General features: G+C 44.3%; 1 protein-coding gene across 1 annotated transcript; it reads left to right on the forward strand.

Annotated features, from left to right (window-relative positions):
* The first annotated feature begins 264 nt into the window (after positions 1-264).
* Positions 265-10,822, forward strand: HHEX (hematopoietically expressed homeobox). Its single transcript, XM_049646403.1, has 4 exons — positions 265-698; positions 2,848-3,026; positions 3,235-3,285; positions 5,086-10,822. Exons 1-4 carry the CDS (start codon positions 335-337, stop codon positions 5,302-5,304), a joined length of 813 nt encoding a protein of 270 aa, XP_049502360.1. The 5' UTR covers positions 265-334; the 3' UTR covers positions 5,305-10,822.
* Positions 10,823-17,923: the final 7,101 nt, after the last annotated feature.

Genomic DNA, 17,923 nt, shown 5'->3' on the forward strand with positions numbered 1-17,923 from the left:
TTCCTTCGAGGGCTTCCCGGACCAGGGTGCCTGGAACCCCGAGCGACGGCGGCGGCCAGCCGGGCACCGGGGCGCAGGGTCCTAAAAGGCTGCAAGCGAGCCTGTCCCGGGGGGCGGGGAGCTCGGCCGGCGGGGGCGGGCCAAGGGTGGGGGCGGGAGGCGGCTCCCGGGGCTCCGCGCCATTGGCCGCAGGGCCGGGCGGCAGGAAGGGGCCAGAGAGCGCGGCCCCACCCCGTGGGCGGCAGAGCCTATCGCCGGGAGCGCGGAGCGCGGATAAATGTAGCGCCGCGGCGCGGGCCGCCAGCTCTCCGAGGGGCCGGAGCGCAGCGGAGCCATGCAGTACCCACACCCCGGGCCGGCGGCGGCGGGTGCCGTGGGGGTGCCGCTGTACGCGCCCACGCCGCTGCTGCAGCCGGCGCACCCGACGCCGTTCTACATCGAGGACATCCTGGGCCGCGGGCCCGCCGCGCCCACCCCCGCCCCCACGCTGCCGTCCCCCAACTCCTCCTTCACCAGCCTCGTGTCCTCCTACCGGACCCCGGTGTACGAGCCCACGCCGATCCACCCCGCCTTCTCGCACCACTCCGCTGCCGCGCTGGCCGCCGCCTACGGATCCAGCGGCTTCGCGGGCCCTCTGTACCCCTTCCCGCGGACGGTGAACGACTACACGCACGCCCTGTTCCGCCACGACCCCCTGGGTAAGGCGGCCCGGGTCATGGCGGGGCCGAGCCGCGGCGGCGGCGAGGAAGGCGCCACCCGGCAGGTGGCAGCGTCCAGGAGGCGGCGGGGGCGGAGTGGGAGGCAATAGAAAGTTGTGGCAAAAGCGATCGAAAAGCGGCTCTCGGGCGCGCGCGGGGACAGGAGGCGCGGGCCCCAGTGGCGCGCGGCCGGGCTGACCGCACCATGACTCAGATTGGTTTTCCTGCACCTTGCAGGCGTCGGGGCGCGCGGGCCCGGGCGAGACCTCTGGCGCTGCCACGGGGGCTTGTGGCCGAAGGCAGTCTTGGGGCGCGTGTGTCGCTCGGGGTGGGGTCCCCTTAGCTGGAGGGACCGGGAAGGGAGTGCCAAGGCGCCCCGGGCGGGCCCTATGGGGCAGGGATAGCTGCCGGGCCCGGGTGGTTACGAGGCTGGACCTGGTTCAACAAGCTTGTGCAGTGAAAGAGCCTGACCCTTTCCGTTCATACAGGAAATCTTGAGTTCTCGATAGGAGTAAATCTGGTTTCAGAAGCTGTTAAGTGTTTTCCTGGCTGCATGAAGCAGACCCTTCCCCCGGAGTAGTGCACGCTGCTGATTATTTTATCGACATCCTCAATACAGACAAATTCAGGAAACACTCGACTTCTGATAGCCGGGATCCGTTTTTCTGATATTGTTCATTTCCTCTGTGTGGGATGTGACTTTATGGCAGCTAAAATAACCAGTTGCTTCCTTTTTTTTTCCCCGAGGCTGTTTTGCACTAGTCTGAAGCCTGACGTAAGCAAAATCTGGAAGAAAAAAAAAAAAAAAAAAACCAAACCAACAATGCCAGCTTTCAGTGTTTGGGGGCAGGCCTGCAGACCCACGGACGGACGGACGGACGGACTGACTGACAGGTCTTTGGAGTAGGAAAGGCAGTGAGGACACCTAGGGCATATGGTATTTTCGGGGCTTGTCCCCGTCAGTGCGCGGCCTAAGAAATAAGCCCACGGTGAGCCGCACTCCGGGTGGCCTTTGGCGTCTTTGGCATCTGAAGCCCAGGGGGAAATAAAGAAAGAGGGGTCCTTGCCTTGGGCCACCAGGGTTTTAAATTTACTCTCAGCTATTGGCAGCTTCTGTAGGGACCCTAGAGACAGACTAGCATTTTCATTAATTAACATTTTAATGACCTCATGTTTATGAAGCGGCATCTAGCACAGCTCTCCACCCTCCTTTCTCATCGTTAGACAGACTTGGAGGGGATTATATTTTAGTTCTTTACTTAAAAAAATATTTTACTGTATTTTTGATTCCAGCCTCGAGGGTTTGGTGCGGGCGGTGACCCCGGCGTGACTGTCTTCGCCTGCTGGGGCCAGAGCGGGACCCTCAGCCGGGCACGGCCTGGGGTGAACGTTTTCACAGAGCGCGCCCTGGGTTTCCTTGGGTTACTGCTGGGACCGCGCAGGAGGAAGCAAAGGGTTTTTCGAGATAGACCAACAGGAAACACATTGACGGAAATGTTGCCATAGCCCACGGGGTAGCTTTAACTGGCCGCCCCCGCCGCCGGGTGTGAAATCAGAGGAGGCCGCTGCGCCCTGGAGCTAGGATTGGAAGCTCCAGGAACGGCCTAGAGTCGGCGCCTGGCCCGAGGGCTTCCCAAGCAGGCTCCTGCCCGCGGCCCCGGGCCGGAACGCCTTGGGTAGTGTAACAGCCCGGTTCCTTCCCAACACAGACAGACTCTGGGTATTTGGAAAGTGCGGCTCACCAAGTGAGAGGGCCTAGAAGTGAGAAGAGTTGTGTATAAATTCGAGAGCGACTCGTTCAAGAGGGTTTATTTTTAAGCCCAATTTATAGTGGGTGTTCTTTTGGGGGTCAAAAGATTTGTGCTTGAATCCAGCTATGGGTGTGATGGCCGTTTGTGTCTGTGAGTGTACAAGGGTCGTCTGCATGCATATACAGCGTATGTGTGTGTGACTTTGCGTGTTTCTGTCTCTGGGTATGTATGTGTCTTGGTGGGCACGTATTGGGTCCTTGGGTGGGTGGGCATATGTGAACATGTCTGGTTGAGTGTCCTCCTGCGTCCCCTACTCCCCTTTGTCACTCCCAGGGCCTGGCCACTCCAGGGCTGTCACCCACTAACCCTAGGCTCTCTGGCTCTCTCGCTTCCCCTAGGCAAACCTCTGCTCTGGAGCCCTTTCTTGCAGAGGCCTCTGCATAAAAGGAAAGGTGGCCAGGTGAGGTTCTCCAACGACCAGACCATCGAGTTGGAGAAGAAGTTTGAGACCCAGAAATACCTCTCTCCGCCGGAGAGGAAGCGTCTGGCCAAGATGCTGCAGCTCAGCGAGAGACAGGTGAGCGCGCCTGTGGGCTCGGGGCCGATTCCTGGTCCGGGGGTCGCGGGCGGAAGACAGACTTCCAGCCACCTTGCGCTCTGGCGGGTCTCATCGCGCTATCTAACGCCAGGAGCGCTGATCTGCTCGACAGCCGCGGATCAGCTTCTCCATTACCCCCCCAGGCGCCTTGGGTTCGTGGCAAGTTTTCTTTCTGTCTTTCCTGTAGGTCAAAACCTGGTTCCAGAATCGTCGCGCTAAATGGAGAAGACTAAAACAGGTATCGACATGGTTGTGTTTCTATGGAAATAAATATTTTTATCATGTTATCTCAATGCGAAGCCTGTTATGGGTTGTATGCAAAAGTCATTTGAGAGACTGTTTAACCTCTTCACCTTGATTAAAAAGGCAAATAGTCTTGCTGAAATTCAGGATGAGTTGCTCAGGTGGCAGTAATGCTAAAAGCACCTAATGCAGTTCCTATATCAATTATGCTGGGTTTTCACACACTGGCTAGTAAAACTCCGGGCTAATTGTTTTATAAACCCCATATGTTGTTTATCTAATTAACGCAGGAAAGATAAAGTAATTGACAGTAAATGACTTAAGCAGTTATCTTTGGGAGAAAATTGTTTCTTTTATTTACACAGCCATAATAAAACCAGGCAGAGCTCAAGGGTAAATATAAGGAAATAAACACCTTTCAGTCTTGTTTGCACTGTTTTTAGAAGAATTAAATATCAAAGAGTTTAAAATTATTTCCCACCTAATGCCAGCTCTTAAAATGAATATAAGACATGTAAGAGAATATACAAGCTGAAACTTACTAACAGTCTTTTTTTTCCAATGACCTTGTTACGCAATATGCGATAAAAAGTAAAGGCTAATTCAGTTTTTGAAAAACCTCTATTGACTTAAAGCTAAAGATTTGTTTTTGATGTTCTAATCTGCAGGTCTTCTCCATAGTTATCTGACAATTGCTGTATTGTTCATTTGTCAGTGTATGTACAGTTTAGAATAAATAAAATATTTTTGAAACAAGTAATACGAGTGGGGAAATTGAAAGCAGTGTGCATTTTTAAATTTAGCAGTCATAACTTTTTCATTAAAAATCAGATGGTGTCACAACACTTTGAAACAGAAAATATCCCATAATTTCATTATTCTAACATGATTTAAAAATTTGCAGATTCCCTCTCAATCTCTGACCCTGTGCATCTATTTGTTACTTAGTTGCAAGCCTGGTGAATATATTATTCTATAGTCTTGCTTAAAAAAAACCATAGCAATATATCATAATATTTCTTTGTAGTGTTTATGTCTATTTTAGACAAACAGTATTAAGAATTCACTCACTTATTTGGTTCTTGGTCAAAGATTTGACTGCAGTTTACCAGGAATTTTTAAAACAGCGGTTCCTATGTAATATGTGGGAATATATATTCCAGAAATTTTCTCCAGGTTTTAAGTAAATTGCAGTGAATTGTCTCCCTTTGCAGTTGGCAACATTCTCTCAGTTTTGCATTTTTACCTTTGCCATGATTTTGTAAGTTGCTCCGTATCATTTATAAGTTTATAAATTTAGTCCAGAAAATGGAGGAAAAAGGATTCAATCTAATGATTTTGAAACTTTCTCCTGAATTCACTACATAGCATTCATAGTTTTTAAATGGCTGAGAGACCCTGTTAATTGGCAAGGTTTAAAAATACTTGAAGAATGAAGATAGTGTGTATCTGTAGTAATCTGATTTCCCTTCTCCCTTAAACTCTTAGAACCTTGAGACCATGAGTCTGGGCTGGAGCTAAGTGTTCATTTGACACAACCCATTTAGTTGTATTTGTGACTGCTTGTTCTTTTCTCACAAGAGCATGATCTTTCTCTGATGTGACAGGCACTTTTATTCTAAAGTGAGACAGAAGCACAAATATGTGTTTTCTGAATAAAAAGATTATAGCTGAAAGCAAGAGATAAACTAAAAATTTTAAAGACGATAAAGAATGAAAACACATTCTGATCTGCGTCTCTTATGCCTCCATATTTCACGAGCCTACCAATTTCACTTTCATTCCTTTCATCCAGGAAAACCCTCAAAGCAATAAAAAAGAAGAACTGGAAAGTTTGGACAATCCTTGTGACCAAAGGCAAGACTTGACCAGTGAGCAGAATAAAGGTGTTCTAGATAGCTCTCAGTGTTCGCCCTCCCCTGCCTCCCAGGAAGACCTTGAGTCAGAGATTTCAGAGGATTCTGATCAGGAAGTGGACATTGAGGGCGATAAAGGCTATTTTAATGCTGGATGATGACCGTCGACATTGGCATGTTCGGAAAACTGGATTTGGGAATAACATTTGCTACAGAGAATCTCCATAGGCGATACTGGAAAACTCTGAGAAAGGGAATCAATTTTCTGGTATTCTGGAAACCTAAAATATTTGGTGCACTGGCTAAACAGCAAACTTACACTGAAACCTTAATTTTGACGTAAATGGTTTATATACTGATTTTAGGTTGAATGATGAAGGGACTCTTCACTGCTTAGATTCACCCCCTTTTTAAAAAGGAAATTGTTTTTTCTATTTATAAAAAGTAATTTTTGAATTTTTTGTTAAATTTTTAAGTTATAACTTTAAAGATTTTAATAAGATCTTCTTGAATGACGTTTCTACAATCTGTATCTACATCCTACTTAATGGAAAAGCAGAAGGGCATCCCAGATCCAGAGGTATGCCTTGGAAAAGGGGCCCACATTTCAGGCAGCTTTGGAATATTTTTAAAGAAAATGTTCTTTACTTTTATATTACATTCTTATACTGCTGCCTTAAATCCAAAGTGATCTCAGAGCTTCTGTCTCTGAGATGTGTGTGTTCTTTTTGTCAAAGAGAAATAGTTGATAAGAATCTTAAATGCTTGTTTTGCACTGTCACTAAGTACCTATATGACCAAGGTGTTAAAGGAATAGTACAGTACAAATCAAGCAGACAAACTGACTCGTCGGTGACTAAAATTAATCACAGACGAACTAGAAGTAGCAAGTTGATTAACTGTAAGTAGACTGTAGATATTGTGTTTTATATCAAACAGTGTTTATAATGTGTGTGTATATAATTTTTTCGCTGTAAAAAAAAAAGGCCAAAACGGTGGTGGTGTTGTTGTTGTTGTTGTTGTTGTTTTTAAATGAGTAACTTGTGTATAAAATAAACCCATCGGTGGGACGACTGATCTAGTCGGACCTCTCTTACTTCCAGGGAAACAAACGCAAGCGCCTCGCGGGGCTGGGCGCGGGGCTGCGCGAGGCAGCGGGTGGGTGGGCTCCTGGAAACATATTTGGGCCTTTCCCCAAGGAAGGGAGAGGGCGGGGGGAGGGGCTCGGTGTGCGTGCGTCGCCGCAGGGGGAGGCTCCCGCCCGCGGACCCCCGAGCGCTGCAGGTGGGAAACCCCGGCGTGCCGGGTGGCGGGAAGAGCGAGGGCCGAGGTCGGCCGCGCGGCTGAGCGCGGGGCCGCCGAACCCCATTGATTCGCCTCGGCTCCCAGCCTGGCCCGGGCCACCGTCCTTGACCCGCGTGAGTCAACACTGCGTCATCCCGAGGCGGCCGAGCCGGGGTAAGGGGGGTCCGCGGAGGGGGAGGGAGGGCCTGGCGGGCAAGAGCAGGGAGGTAGTTTGCGCCGAGACTTCGGGTCTCAAGCTTCAGCGAGCTTCAGAAGCGCCTGCAGACTTCTTGATACTCATTGCCGGCCCGTCGTTGACAGAGTTTCTAATTTGGCAGGTCTGGGTGGGAGCGGGATTTGCACTTCAACAAGGGCTCAGGTGGTGTCAAAGCTGTTGGTCGGAGTCCCTGAGTTTTGAGAACCACTGTTCCAAGGTGTAGAAGCAGGTGGGGCCCTTATACCTATACCCCCTCACTCCTTTCTCACTTGCTTCCCTTCCAGTAACTTCTGTCGGGGTGAGAGCAGAAGGTGGGGATGGCTGAGAGGGAGGAAGGAGAAAGAAGGGCCTTGTCTAGGCCGGTGGGAGCAAGAGGCTAATGGCTGAGGGGAGGCCAAAGGGCCGAGGAATGGGTACTGTGAGATGGGGGAATGGAAGCGCCCAGGTAAGGGTGGGTGTGGGGCTGAGAGGAAGGGTGGCCTGAGGTTTCTGACTAGCCCGGGGATTGCATACAGTTGCTTGCCTACCTGAGCCATCAGGTCTCTGACATTCCAGGAAAATTATGAGAGGCCTGTTGGGGGAGAGGCCCAGAAACCTCTTCCTTCTAGCCTGGGCCTTCATGGAGGCCTCTAGTTGTTTGTGGAGTTGGGTGCCTCCTGAGGGCTCCTGAAGGAATGACTCCACCCCTGGCATGGCTGACCAGGGCTCTGGTTCCCTAGACATGAGCACTCAGGTGAAGACAGAGTGAAAAGGTCATTGCTTTTAGCGAGTTGTCACATTCTCCCTCCTTAGATTTCAGGAAGGCTCCTGGAATTGCCTGTGAATTTACATTTCTGAGAAAATTAGTACCAGTTCCTTAAGCAGAGAGGTGTGAATTGGCCTGGAAATTTAATAATTTGGGTTGGAATTTTAGTTCTTGGCCTCAGTTCTCTCATCTGTGGAATGAAGATGGTCTAATTGATCCACGTGATCCTTTCCAACCCCCCAGTTACCAACTCACTTCAAGCTCTTTATTGTTCCCCCTGTTCTCTGTGTCTTCTCAATGTTGGGGTCCAAAGTTGACCTCTAATTGGAGGGTCTCCCTTCCCATCAGCTGCAGGCTCCCAACTCCCAGACCCTGCCTGACGGTTACATGTCAGGTTCAAGGATCGTAATCAGTCTCATTTGAAAAAGGGACTGTCAGTATCAGAGTTTTGGAAAATGGGAGGCTTGTGGGCCTAATATGGTATTAAAGCAATCCTGAAATCAGTTCGTGTGTGTTTCACTCCCGGAGATAACCTCTGGTTAATGTTTATTTTTGGGAATAACTGTATCATGATGATCAAGCAGAGAAATACAGGCTTATGTATTGATTGGCACTAGAAAAGTTGAAGGGTGAAATCTTGTTTTAAAGTAGACAGTTCTTGAAACCAGGATGTTTTCCAGTTTAAAGCTATTCCCAACCCTCATCAAGTTACTCACGTTCTGAATCTAAACATATTCTTTTTAAAAAAATTCTTATTTATTTTTGAGAGAGAGAGAGAGAGAGAGAGAGAGAGAGAGAGAGAGAGAGAATCCCAAGCAGGCTCTGTGCTGCCAGCAGAGAGCCTGATATGGGGGCCGAACCCATGAACTGTGAGATCATGACCTGACCTAAAGTTGAATGCTGAACTGACTGAGCCACCCAGGTGCTCCTGAATCTAGACATATTCTTAAGAATCAAGAGCATGTTCACTGGGAGAAATACAGTGTTCTCAGGACACAGGTTGGCATTACGTGTTTTCAAAATGCCCCATTGTAGATTGCCAATGAATATTTACAAATTCTTCCTACAATCCAGGCATTTTTCATTTGTTTGTCTTTTGGCTATTTCATGTTGAAGCAGCATGTATGACCTTTACAGCACAACTCCTGTCTTGTTTTTAACTCTTTTTATCAGGAGATTCAACTGAAAACGGTTATCATTTAGCAGAAAGACAAACAGAAAACCACATTTTTGTAAGCAAAACGTTAATGATTGGAAGAATTGCCCTAATTTCACCATGACAGTGTGTGATTAATCCCCTGGGTCATGTACTTATACTTTAAGTTATTCAGTTCGTCGGTCTTTGATATTCAGAACCCTTTCTAACTTAATAGGATATTGATTTTGTTGGATGATGTACTTTGACTCTTTAAACAACATCCCTTTTAGGGATGACTAGCCTGCTGTGTAGTATTTTATTTAGAGAACTATTGCATAAGGTTACTTTTTCTTACTTTTTATGGTTTTCTCAGGGTGAAAGCTGATAAAACATCTTGTGGGAAAAGAGGAAACCATCTCTGATAGTGAAAGTACCTATTCTCTTTCAACATTTCTGACAACTTTTTTTTTTTTGGTGGTGGTTTCATTGCTGTGAATATTCATTTTACTTAATGGAGACAGGGTAGAGATTCAAGAAAATGTATTCAGACTTGGGGGAAGTGCATTTTGTTGGGGACAGACTGTCTTTACCAAAATTCCCATTCCAGTTATACTGCCTTGTGGAAGATGACATGAACTCAGAAGCTCACTCTTTCGATTTTTCTTTAAAATCGAATATCAATGATCCTTTAAATCTGTGATTGGAGGTGAGGCTTTTGTGACTCCTAACACGGGACAGAAGGTGGAGAACCAAAAGTTACCCAGGATGCTTCTAAATGGTTAGGAGTTTGGTATCTTGTAAAAATAATCAGATGTTATACCAACATTTCCTTTTCGTCGCTTGGGGTTTCATGAGATTCCAGCTGGACTCTGTACTTGTCTAATCGAATTTCAGTCCCTTGAGACATTTTTTGGTATTGTTGTTGAATCCAAATGACAGGCACTTTGGAGATTCCTACCACCCACCAAAATCGATCCAAGGTCCTCCGAACAGCAGCTACCCCTTCAGATCTGGCTGTGGAGACACCTATTGCAGAAATTATACCATGGTGGATAAGAGCAGGGCTGGAAGTATGGCTGACAGGTCTCCTACGTCTCTTGCTGGTTGGGGACCTTGGGAAATGTGAATTCTCAGCCCCAGTTCCTAGAGAGGTGGGCAGCTCACCTGAGAGGGAGCGTTATACGTGGTACAGAATGGGCACTAAGTGTTAGCTAGAAAAACTAGAAAGCCCTCACTGACTCCCTTCTTTTAAGGTGGCTCTTTGATTGGCTTTCAGTCGGATGTACACAAATCTGTGCAGACAATGGAGAGGGCTGCCGGGAGGTGACCTTGGAGCTGGCAGAGGCATTTCCTGTCTGTGGAGGATCTTGACTTTGGAACATCCGGCAGTTGCCTCGAGGTTTTCGAGGTGACTGAACATTTTAACGTGTAGCTGCTCAAAAAAAAAAAAAAAAAAAAAAAAGGAAAAAAAAAAGTCACTGCCAATTTCAAACGATTTTCCAGATGAAAGCCAATGAGACAGCTTCTCGTTAAAAACAATTTTTTAAGGCATATTTTCTAACCATTAGATTTTTTTTTTCTAATTTGAAAGGGAAGTTTGGTATCATTCAAAATCTTAAATATTTAAAAATCTCATCACTTTCCAAATACAACTACAGGAAAAAGTTCACGGTACCCTGCACTCCCCAAAATACTTACAGGAAGAGAAATACCTATTGAGTTTGTCTCTGTGAAACTTGTTTATATTTTTCTTTTATAGTTTAATTATGCCCTTCATCCTTCCTTCCCTCTCTGTTTATTCCTTTCCCTTCTCCACTCCATCTACCCGCCTGCCCCCCAGGATTTTACTTCCTTATTCATTTTATTTCCCCATTAAGAATAAAAAATTCTTGTGGGCCTGGGTGGCTCAGTTGGTTGAGCATCCGACTTTGGCTCAGGTCATGATCTCTCAGTTCACGGGTTCGAGCCCAGCATTGGGCTCTACTGACAGCTTAGAGCCTGGAGCCTGCTTCTGATTCTGTCTCCCTCTCTCTCTGCCCCTCTCCCGCTTGTGCTATGTATGTCTCTCACTCTCAAAATAAATTTGAAAAACATTTAAAAAAAGAATAAAAATTCTTTATATGTCACAATTACAGCCAAGATTTTCTTCAAACATATAGAAATGCTCAGCTTTCAGGTGGAGATCCTACCTTTGAGGAAGATGTTATTGTTGGAGTCTTAATATCCTGCCCTCATCCCTCTAAGGACAGTTCTTTAGCTTTTTTTTTTTTTTTTTTTTTTTTCATTCTTGTTGGACCAGGATAAGCAATAATAGAAGAGTAATAATAGTTGTCCCTGTAGGAGTCAAGCACTTAATAGCACTGGGGTGTGATGGAGGTGACTGCTATGAGGTACAGGCACAAAGTGTCATGGCAGAGCCCTGCAGGGGCTCCTGGCAGAGAAGAGGAGATGGAATGCTGTTCCAGGGAGAGACATGGTCACGTTGGTTGATGTGGAGGTGAAAGAAGGCAGGGAAGAAGTATGACTAGAATCTTCAGAGGGTTTTGTTTCCAGAATTTTGGAGAAGGGATTATGGACTGGTATTCTCTCCCTACAGTCACATAGAGCTCTTCGCTTTTAGGTTTGCAGTTTCCTCTCTCTAGAATTCTCTTCTCCCAGATAGCCATCCTCCTGGCAGTCTCCCTCACCTCGCTAGGGTGGGACTTCCCTAGCCATTCTATTTAAAATCACAACCCGTCTTCCCTATTCCCCTCCCACAATTTGCTTTTCTCTATTTCACCTATTATAATTGAATGTAATCTTCTTATTTATTATTTATTTCTCCTCATTGAAATGTTAATGCCATGAGGGTAGGAATATTTGTGTTTTGTCTACTGCTACATATATATCTCCAGCCTGACACATCATACATACTCCACAAGTAATACATTAAATGAACGAATGAACACATATTGAACATTTCCTATGTATTAACATTTTAACATTATATAAGTCCTTCACATAATTTTTATCATTTAATCCTCACAAAAATTCTGTGAGGTAGATACTGTTATTTGCCCATTTTCCAGATAAGGAAACTGTCACTAAAAAGTTAAGTCCCAAACCTCAATTACTCTACTAGTCAATGTTGTAATGTGAACTTCCTTGTTTAATCTCTTGTGCTCTTGAGAATGTGTCAAGCAGGGTATAATTCTAGCTATAAGAGGAGCATTGGGGTTTTCTGTTCATTTTATGTAATCTTTTTGCCTTAATTTAAGTCTAGCATTAAATTCGGAAGGGGTTACCATACAGTATAGGAGATAGGCAGTTTCTGTCTGTGTGGTACATTATTCTGTTACACTAGGAAACCAATAAGCTGGAGCACTATTCCAGTTTTCTGAGGAAATGAGCATTATAAAATATGCTTTATACTTTTCAAGGTGGTAAAAAAGAGGCTGCCACTGGTCCATGTTGTTTAGTGTTCCTATTATATGTAATGTTTAGTATCATTACATTTATTCTTCTCTGAGTCACTGATGAATGTTCCACAAGCTTCTGAATATATAAGCAGTGCAGCGGCTTACTATGGTGTCCGTTGCATCGAGCACTATGTTGGACATGTGGTAAGCTTTTAATAAATGTTTTACTACGGAATGAGAGCTAAAACCATGTATCATATAACTCTTGTTATATTTCCTATTCGTTGGCCACGGAAACACAGTTTTTCCTGGATGGTTCCAGGAGCACAGCAGAAAGCATAGTAGGGGCTGCAAGTGAGGAAGAGTCTGCTGGGCTTGGGTAAGGGTGGGGTGGGGGCAGGGGACAGGAGGTCTATTTAAGGCTACAAGCACTAAAAGAAGATGTTCTTCCCCTCTTCTTACTGACATGAATATTAAGAGGAAGTGCTTTTGTGGGTTTATATTGGTTCTTTTTCCCTTCAGATTTGGCAATTTTGTTCAATTTCAAATTCACACTTCTCAATTTCAATCAAGAGTTTTATTTAAAATGTACCCATTTTATTGAAAAATGACACCATTTGTGGTTATTACTACTGTTTTTATTGACACCATCCACTTAGCAAATGGAAGCAGGAAAACCCAAACGTTTTCAGTGATCTCTTAAAGTATTCCTTGAATTGCAAAGAAACAATTGTAGAAGGAACATAAAATGTGTTTGCTTCACACTCTGGTTCAAAGTTTTAGCCTTCCTTAGCTGCTTATGGAATCTGCATTACTACAGACTTTCCATTCATTGTAAATTAGACCAGACTAATTCAATAAATGTTTAAAAAATGGCCCCTGAGTGCAGGTTCAGACGTCCAGAGGAAGTGGTTTCTTAGACACCTGCCTCCCATATATTGACCCGATAGTATGTAGGTGGAAGGCAGTGAGATAGTCATGATGATGTATGGTGCTGTTGATTAGTTAATTGAAGGTAAAATTTTTAGCTTCCTCAGGCAATTACCTGACATCATTAAGGTCTTTGAAATCACCCAAATGCCATTTTGCCCGAGGCAGCTGCCCCTTATTTAGATGTCATTTCAGGCATTAAGAAAAGCACAATGCTAGTGGTAACCAGGGAATTTAAGCCTGCAGTTTCTTGAATATATTGTCCCGAATCTTAGCCATTATTCAGTATTATCCGTCCTGTTGGAACATGAGACACTAAAACCTATCTACATTTGTGTGGTGTTTCCTTTTCAGAAAGTTTTTTGAAGTGTCGTGTTTATAAAATATGTATTTTTAACAAATGAAATTGTTTTTTAAAATGGTGTCATTTTATTCTTATTTTTATTTTTAAGGAAGCTTCTTGTTAAACTATAATTACATAAAACAAAGTTCACAATCATGGGTGTATGGCTCACAAAATGAATACTTCATGTAACTGGAATCCATATGATAGCATGGAACAGACCTACTGGATCTCCAGTCACTGGGTCACTGTCCCCATGGCTGCTCCAAGGAAAACCACCATGCTGATTCTTTTTTTTATTTTTTTATGTTTATTTATTTTGGAGAGAGAGAGAGAGAGAGAGAGAGAGAGAGAGAGAGACTCTGAAGTGGGCTCTGTGCTGACAGCGGTGAGCCCAACTCAGGGCTCGAACTCACAAACCGCAAGATCATGACCTGAGCTGAAGTCAGGTGCTTAACCGACTGAACCACCCAGGCGCCCCTGATTCTAAACAGCATAGGTTCATTCGCTGATTTTTGAACTTTATATAAATAAAATCCTACCGTTGTGCTCTCTTCTGTCTCTGGCTTCTCTAGTTTACTTTTTTGTTGGTAAAATTCATCCATGTTATTGTGTGATGTTATTCATTCATTCCAACTGCTGTGTCGTAGTTCATTGTATGAATTTTCATGCTACTGTAAATAATACATCTGAACATAAAAACTGTTTTGCAAAATTTACACATTTAAAAACAATATCACTGTTCACATATTATAACCAGGCACTTACTGTTCAAAAGGCATGATCCATATGTAATTCAAAGAATTACAACTGTGCAACTCCTAGGTGCACAGAAGGAGAAAAGGCAGAAAGACCAGGGCGCATTGTCAAGAAACAAGTGACTATAGCCCATCACATATCAGGAGAACTGGGAATATTAGTAGCTAAACTACTACCTAATTTTTACATTCAGGAAGATTAAATTAAAAAAAATTATTCTAGGGGCACCTGGGTGGCTCAGCCATGTTTAGCTTGTGTGAGTGGGGGAGGGGCAGAAGGAGAGGGCGAGAGAGAATCTTAAGCAAGCTCCACACCGCAACCCTGGGCTCCAACTCTTGACAGTGAGATCATGACCTGAGCCAAAAATCAAGAGTCTGACGCTCAACCGACTCAGTCACCTAGGCACACCTGTTCTGTATCTTTCTAAAGAACATATTAATCTCCTAAATTTCAGTGATTATGCATTTGAGGTGATGAGGGGTAGAAGGGATCTCTCATTTTGTGGGCCCTCTGGCAAATTCCTGAGCTGGGTTGCCTTTCTACTTGCCGTCAGTTCTAGGGTTGAGTCAAGGCCCAGTGTCTATTAAAGCTTGTAACAGCTCACCCCAGGGAAGTGTTCTCAGGTAAAGCATTCCTAGTAATACCCAGGCTGTCCATCCAAATAATAGAGTATTTAAATGAACTCAAATGTTGATTACAATCCTTCCATCAAATTATTAAATTAATTCAACCATTCACTCAACAAACATTTATTGAGTACCTACTATGTGCCAGGGACTGTAAGAGGCATGGGGGATATAAATTTGAATAAGACACAGCATGACTTTAAAGATCAGAGTCAAAAACGTACTTTGGATTTCCAATATTTAAAGACAAACCTAGGGGCGCCTGGGTGGCTCAGTCAGTTGAGCATCTGACTCTTACATCTGGGCTTGGGTCATGATCTCATGGTAGTGAGATCAAACCCCAGGTAGGGCTCTGTGCTGAGTATGGAGCCTGCTTGGGATTCTCTCTCTCTCTCACTCTTCTGTCCCTCCCCTGCTTGTATGCGTACTCTCTCTGTCTCAAAAATAAATAAATAAATAAATAAATAAATAAATAAGTAAATAAACAAATATTTAAAAATTTTAAAAAATAAAGAGAAACCTATTTCTTTTTAAAAATTTTTTTAATGTTTTTTTTTTTTTTATTTATTTTTGAGACAGAGAGAGACAGAGCATGAACAGGGGAGGGTCAGAGAGAGGGAGACACAGAATCCGAAACAGGCTCCAGGCTCTGAGCTGTCAGCACAGAGCCCGATGTGGGGCTCGAACTCACGGACCACGAGATCATGACCTGAGCCGAAGTTGACCGCTTAACCAACTGAGCCACCCAGGCGCCCCAAGAGAAACCTATTTCTATTGCGAGTACAAGTATGATTTTTTTTTTGCTATATCATGGCTCCATTCCATTTCAGTTCCTGAGTTAGGCTTTATAAAAGCTCTTAACCAAACAGTCCACAGCAAAATATTTAATGACACATGGACATTCCAAAGTTATAAATAACCAGCTAAGGCAGCCCTGATTTTAGAATTGCCCCACCAATGAATGCTCTCTTCTTTCCTCGTTTTCATCTTTGGCCTCTTGTGCCCACTTCATCCCACAACATAGTGTGGTTAGAACAATAATCAGGGGCGCTTGGGTGGCTCAGTTGGTTAAGTGTCGGACTCTTGGTTTCAGCAGAGGTCATGATCTCACAGTTTTGTGAGTTCGAGCCCATGTCTAGCTCTGCACTGACAGCAAGGAGTCTGCTTAAGAACCTCCCTCTTCCTCCTTCTCTCTTTGCCCCTCCCCCTGTTGTGCTGTCTCTGTCTTTTTCAAAAAAAAAAAAAAAAAACTAAAAAAAAAAAAAAAAAAAAGAACAATAATCAAAGTGTCTGGGGGGTGCATGGGTGGCTCAGTTAAGCATCCAAGTTGGGCTCAGGTCATGATCTCACGGTTTGTGAGCTTGAGCCCCACACTGGGCTCTCCACTGTTAGCACAGGGCCTGCTTTGGGTCATCTGTCCCCCTGTCTTTACCTCTCTCTCTTTCACGTTCACTCTCTCAAAAATAAAAACATTGGGGTGCCTGGGTGGCTCAGTCGGTTAAGCGTCCGACTTCGGCTCAGGTCATGATCTCACGGTCCGTGAGTTCGAGCCCCGCGTCGGGCTCTGTGATGACAGCTCAGAGCCTGGAGCCTGCTTCAGATTCTGTGTCTCCCTCTCTCTCTGACCCTCCCCTGTTCATGCTTCGTCTCTCTCTGCCTCAAAAATAAAACATTAAAAATAAATAAATAAATAAATAAATAAATAAATAAATAAACATTAAAAAAAATAATGTATCCCAAGCAAATGAAGTTATCTAGCATCCCATACCCAGAGCTGCCATCTCTCTCTTTCCTAGGCTGTGCCTGTGTCCATCTCACCTGGTTTCACTTGGGTCATTCTGCCCACCTTATGCAGGTCTGTGGTTGGCCAGCTGTCTTCCTTCCTCCTCTTGCTTCTTTGACCCTGCTCTTCCTTCCTCCACTCCTTTTTCTCTTTGTTTTGTTTTATTTGGAGCTAAAAAAAGTCCTCCAAGTAAAGTTGAGTGTATGATTAGATCATTGAAAATACCTCTTAAAGGAAAAGAAAAATGATAATTCTTGAAGTGAAAATTAGGGAAGGTACCCAAAAGTGCCTTGGAATCTTCACAGACCTCTTTTACCATCATCTAAGAGTAGTGGTTATTCAATTTTGTTTTCTGTTTTCATTACTATAATTACAACAGTTTGTTTTCTATTATCTGCCTTGTAGATAAGGGCTGTTTCAGTTACCTACAGATTAAATAAGTGGACTGCACTGGGACCTGATCTTTTTGTATGAGTCTGTTTATCTATCTGTCTTGGTTATGAAAGCCGTATATCCTCAATGTGAAATATTTGAAAAATTATGTCTATAGAAGAAAACAGTAATCACCTATAATCCCACCAATATAGGGGTTAAATTGTATAGAAAGTTTAGGATATTTCCTGTTTTGTTTTCTCCACATGTTTATATGTATAATAATTTTAAATTATGACTTTTTCCATCTTAAAATTATTTTTGAATAGTTATAAATAGTACAGAGGGTAATAGAGTAAAAAATATGTGTCCCTCCTATCCTTCTCTCCCTACCTCAGCCATATAGTTCACCATTAGAGGCAATCTCTTAGTGATTTCCTTGGTAGTCTTCCAGTGATGATCTACATATATGCCAGGACATTTATAATGAACTCCTTCTCTTTTGCTTCAATACAAATCATAACGTACTACACATTCTTTTCTCTATCTTGCCTTTTTCACTTAGCAATGGATTTTTTTTTAAACAATGATGGGTTAATTAAAAAAGCTTTTAAAAAAATTTATTTGTTTTGAGAGAGAGAAAAAGTACAAACAGGGTCAGAGAGATAGAGAGAGTGAGAATCCCAAGCAGCCTCCACACAACAGCATGGAGTCCGATGCGGGGCTAAAACCATGAGATCATGACCTGAACCAAAGTTGGACGTTCAACCAGCTGAGCCACCAAGGTGCCCCAGCGCCCCAGATTTTGAAGGCCTTCCCATATCAGTATGGATAGAGCTCCCCTTCTGCCTTGCTTCTCCTCTCCTCTCCTCTCCTCTCCTCTCCTCTCCTCTCCTCTCCTCCCCTCCCCTCCCCTCCCCTCCCCTCCCCTCCCCTGCCTCCCCTCCCTCCCCCTCTTTCTTTCCTTCCTTCTCCTCCTCCTCTTCCTCCTCCCCCACCCTGCTGGATTGTATTCCCTTTTATGTCTGAATCCTAACTCATTTAATGTACATTTAGGTTGTTTGCAGCCTTTTGGTATTACAAACAATGCTTTGATAAATATCATGTATACACATCATTTCTGCTCTAGCATATCTAGGAAAAATTCCTGGAATTGGAATTGCTGGATCAAGGTGTATGTAC

Source organism: Panthera uncia, chromosome D2, assembly GCF_023721935.1.
Source record: "Panthera uncia isolate 11264 chromosome D2, Puncia_PCG_1.0, whole genome shotgun sequence".
Taxonomy (NCBI): domain Eukaryota; kingdom Metazoa; phylum Chordata; class Mammalia; order Carnivora; family Felidae; genus Panthera; species Panthera uncia.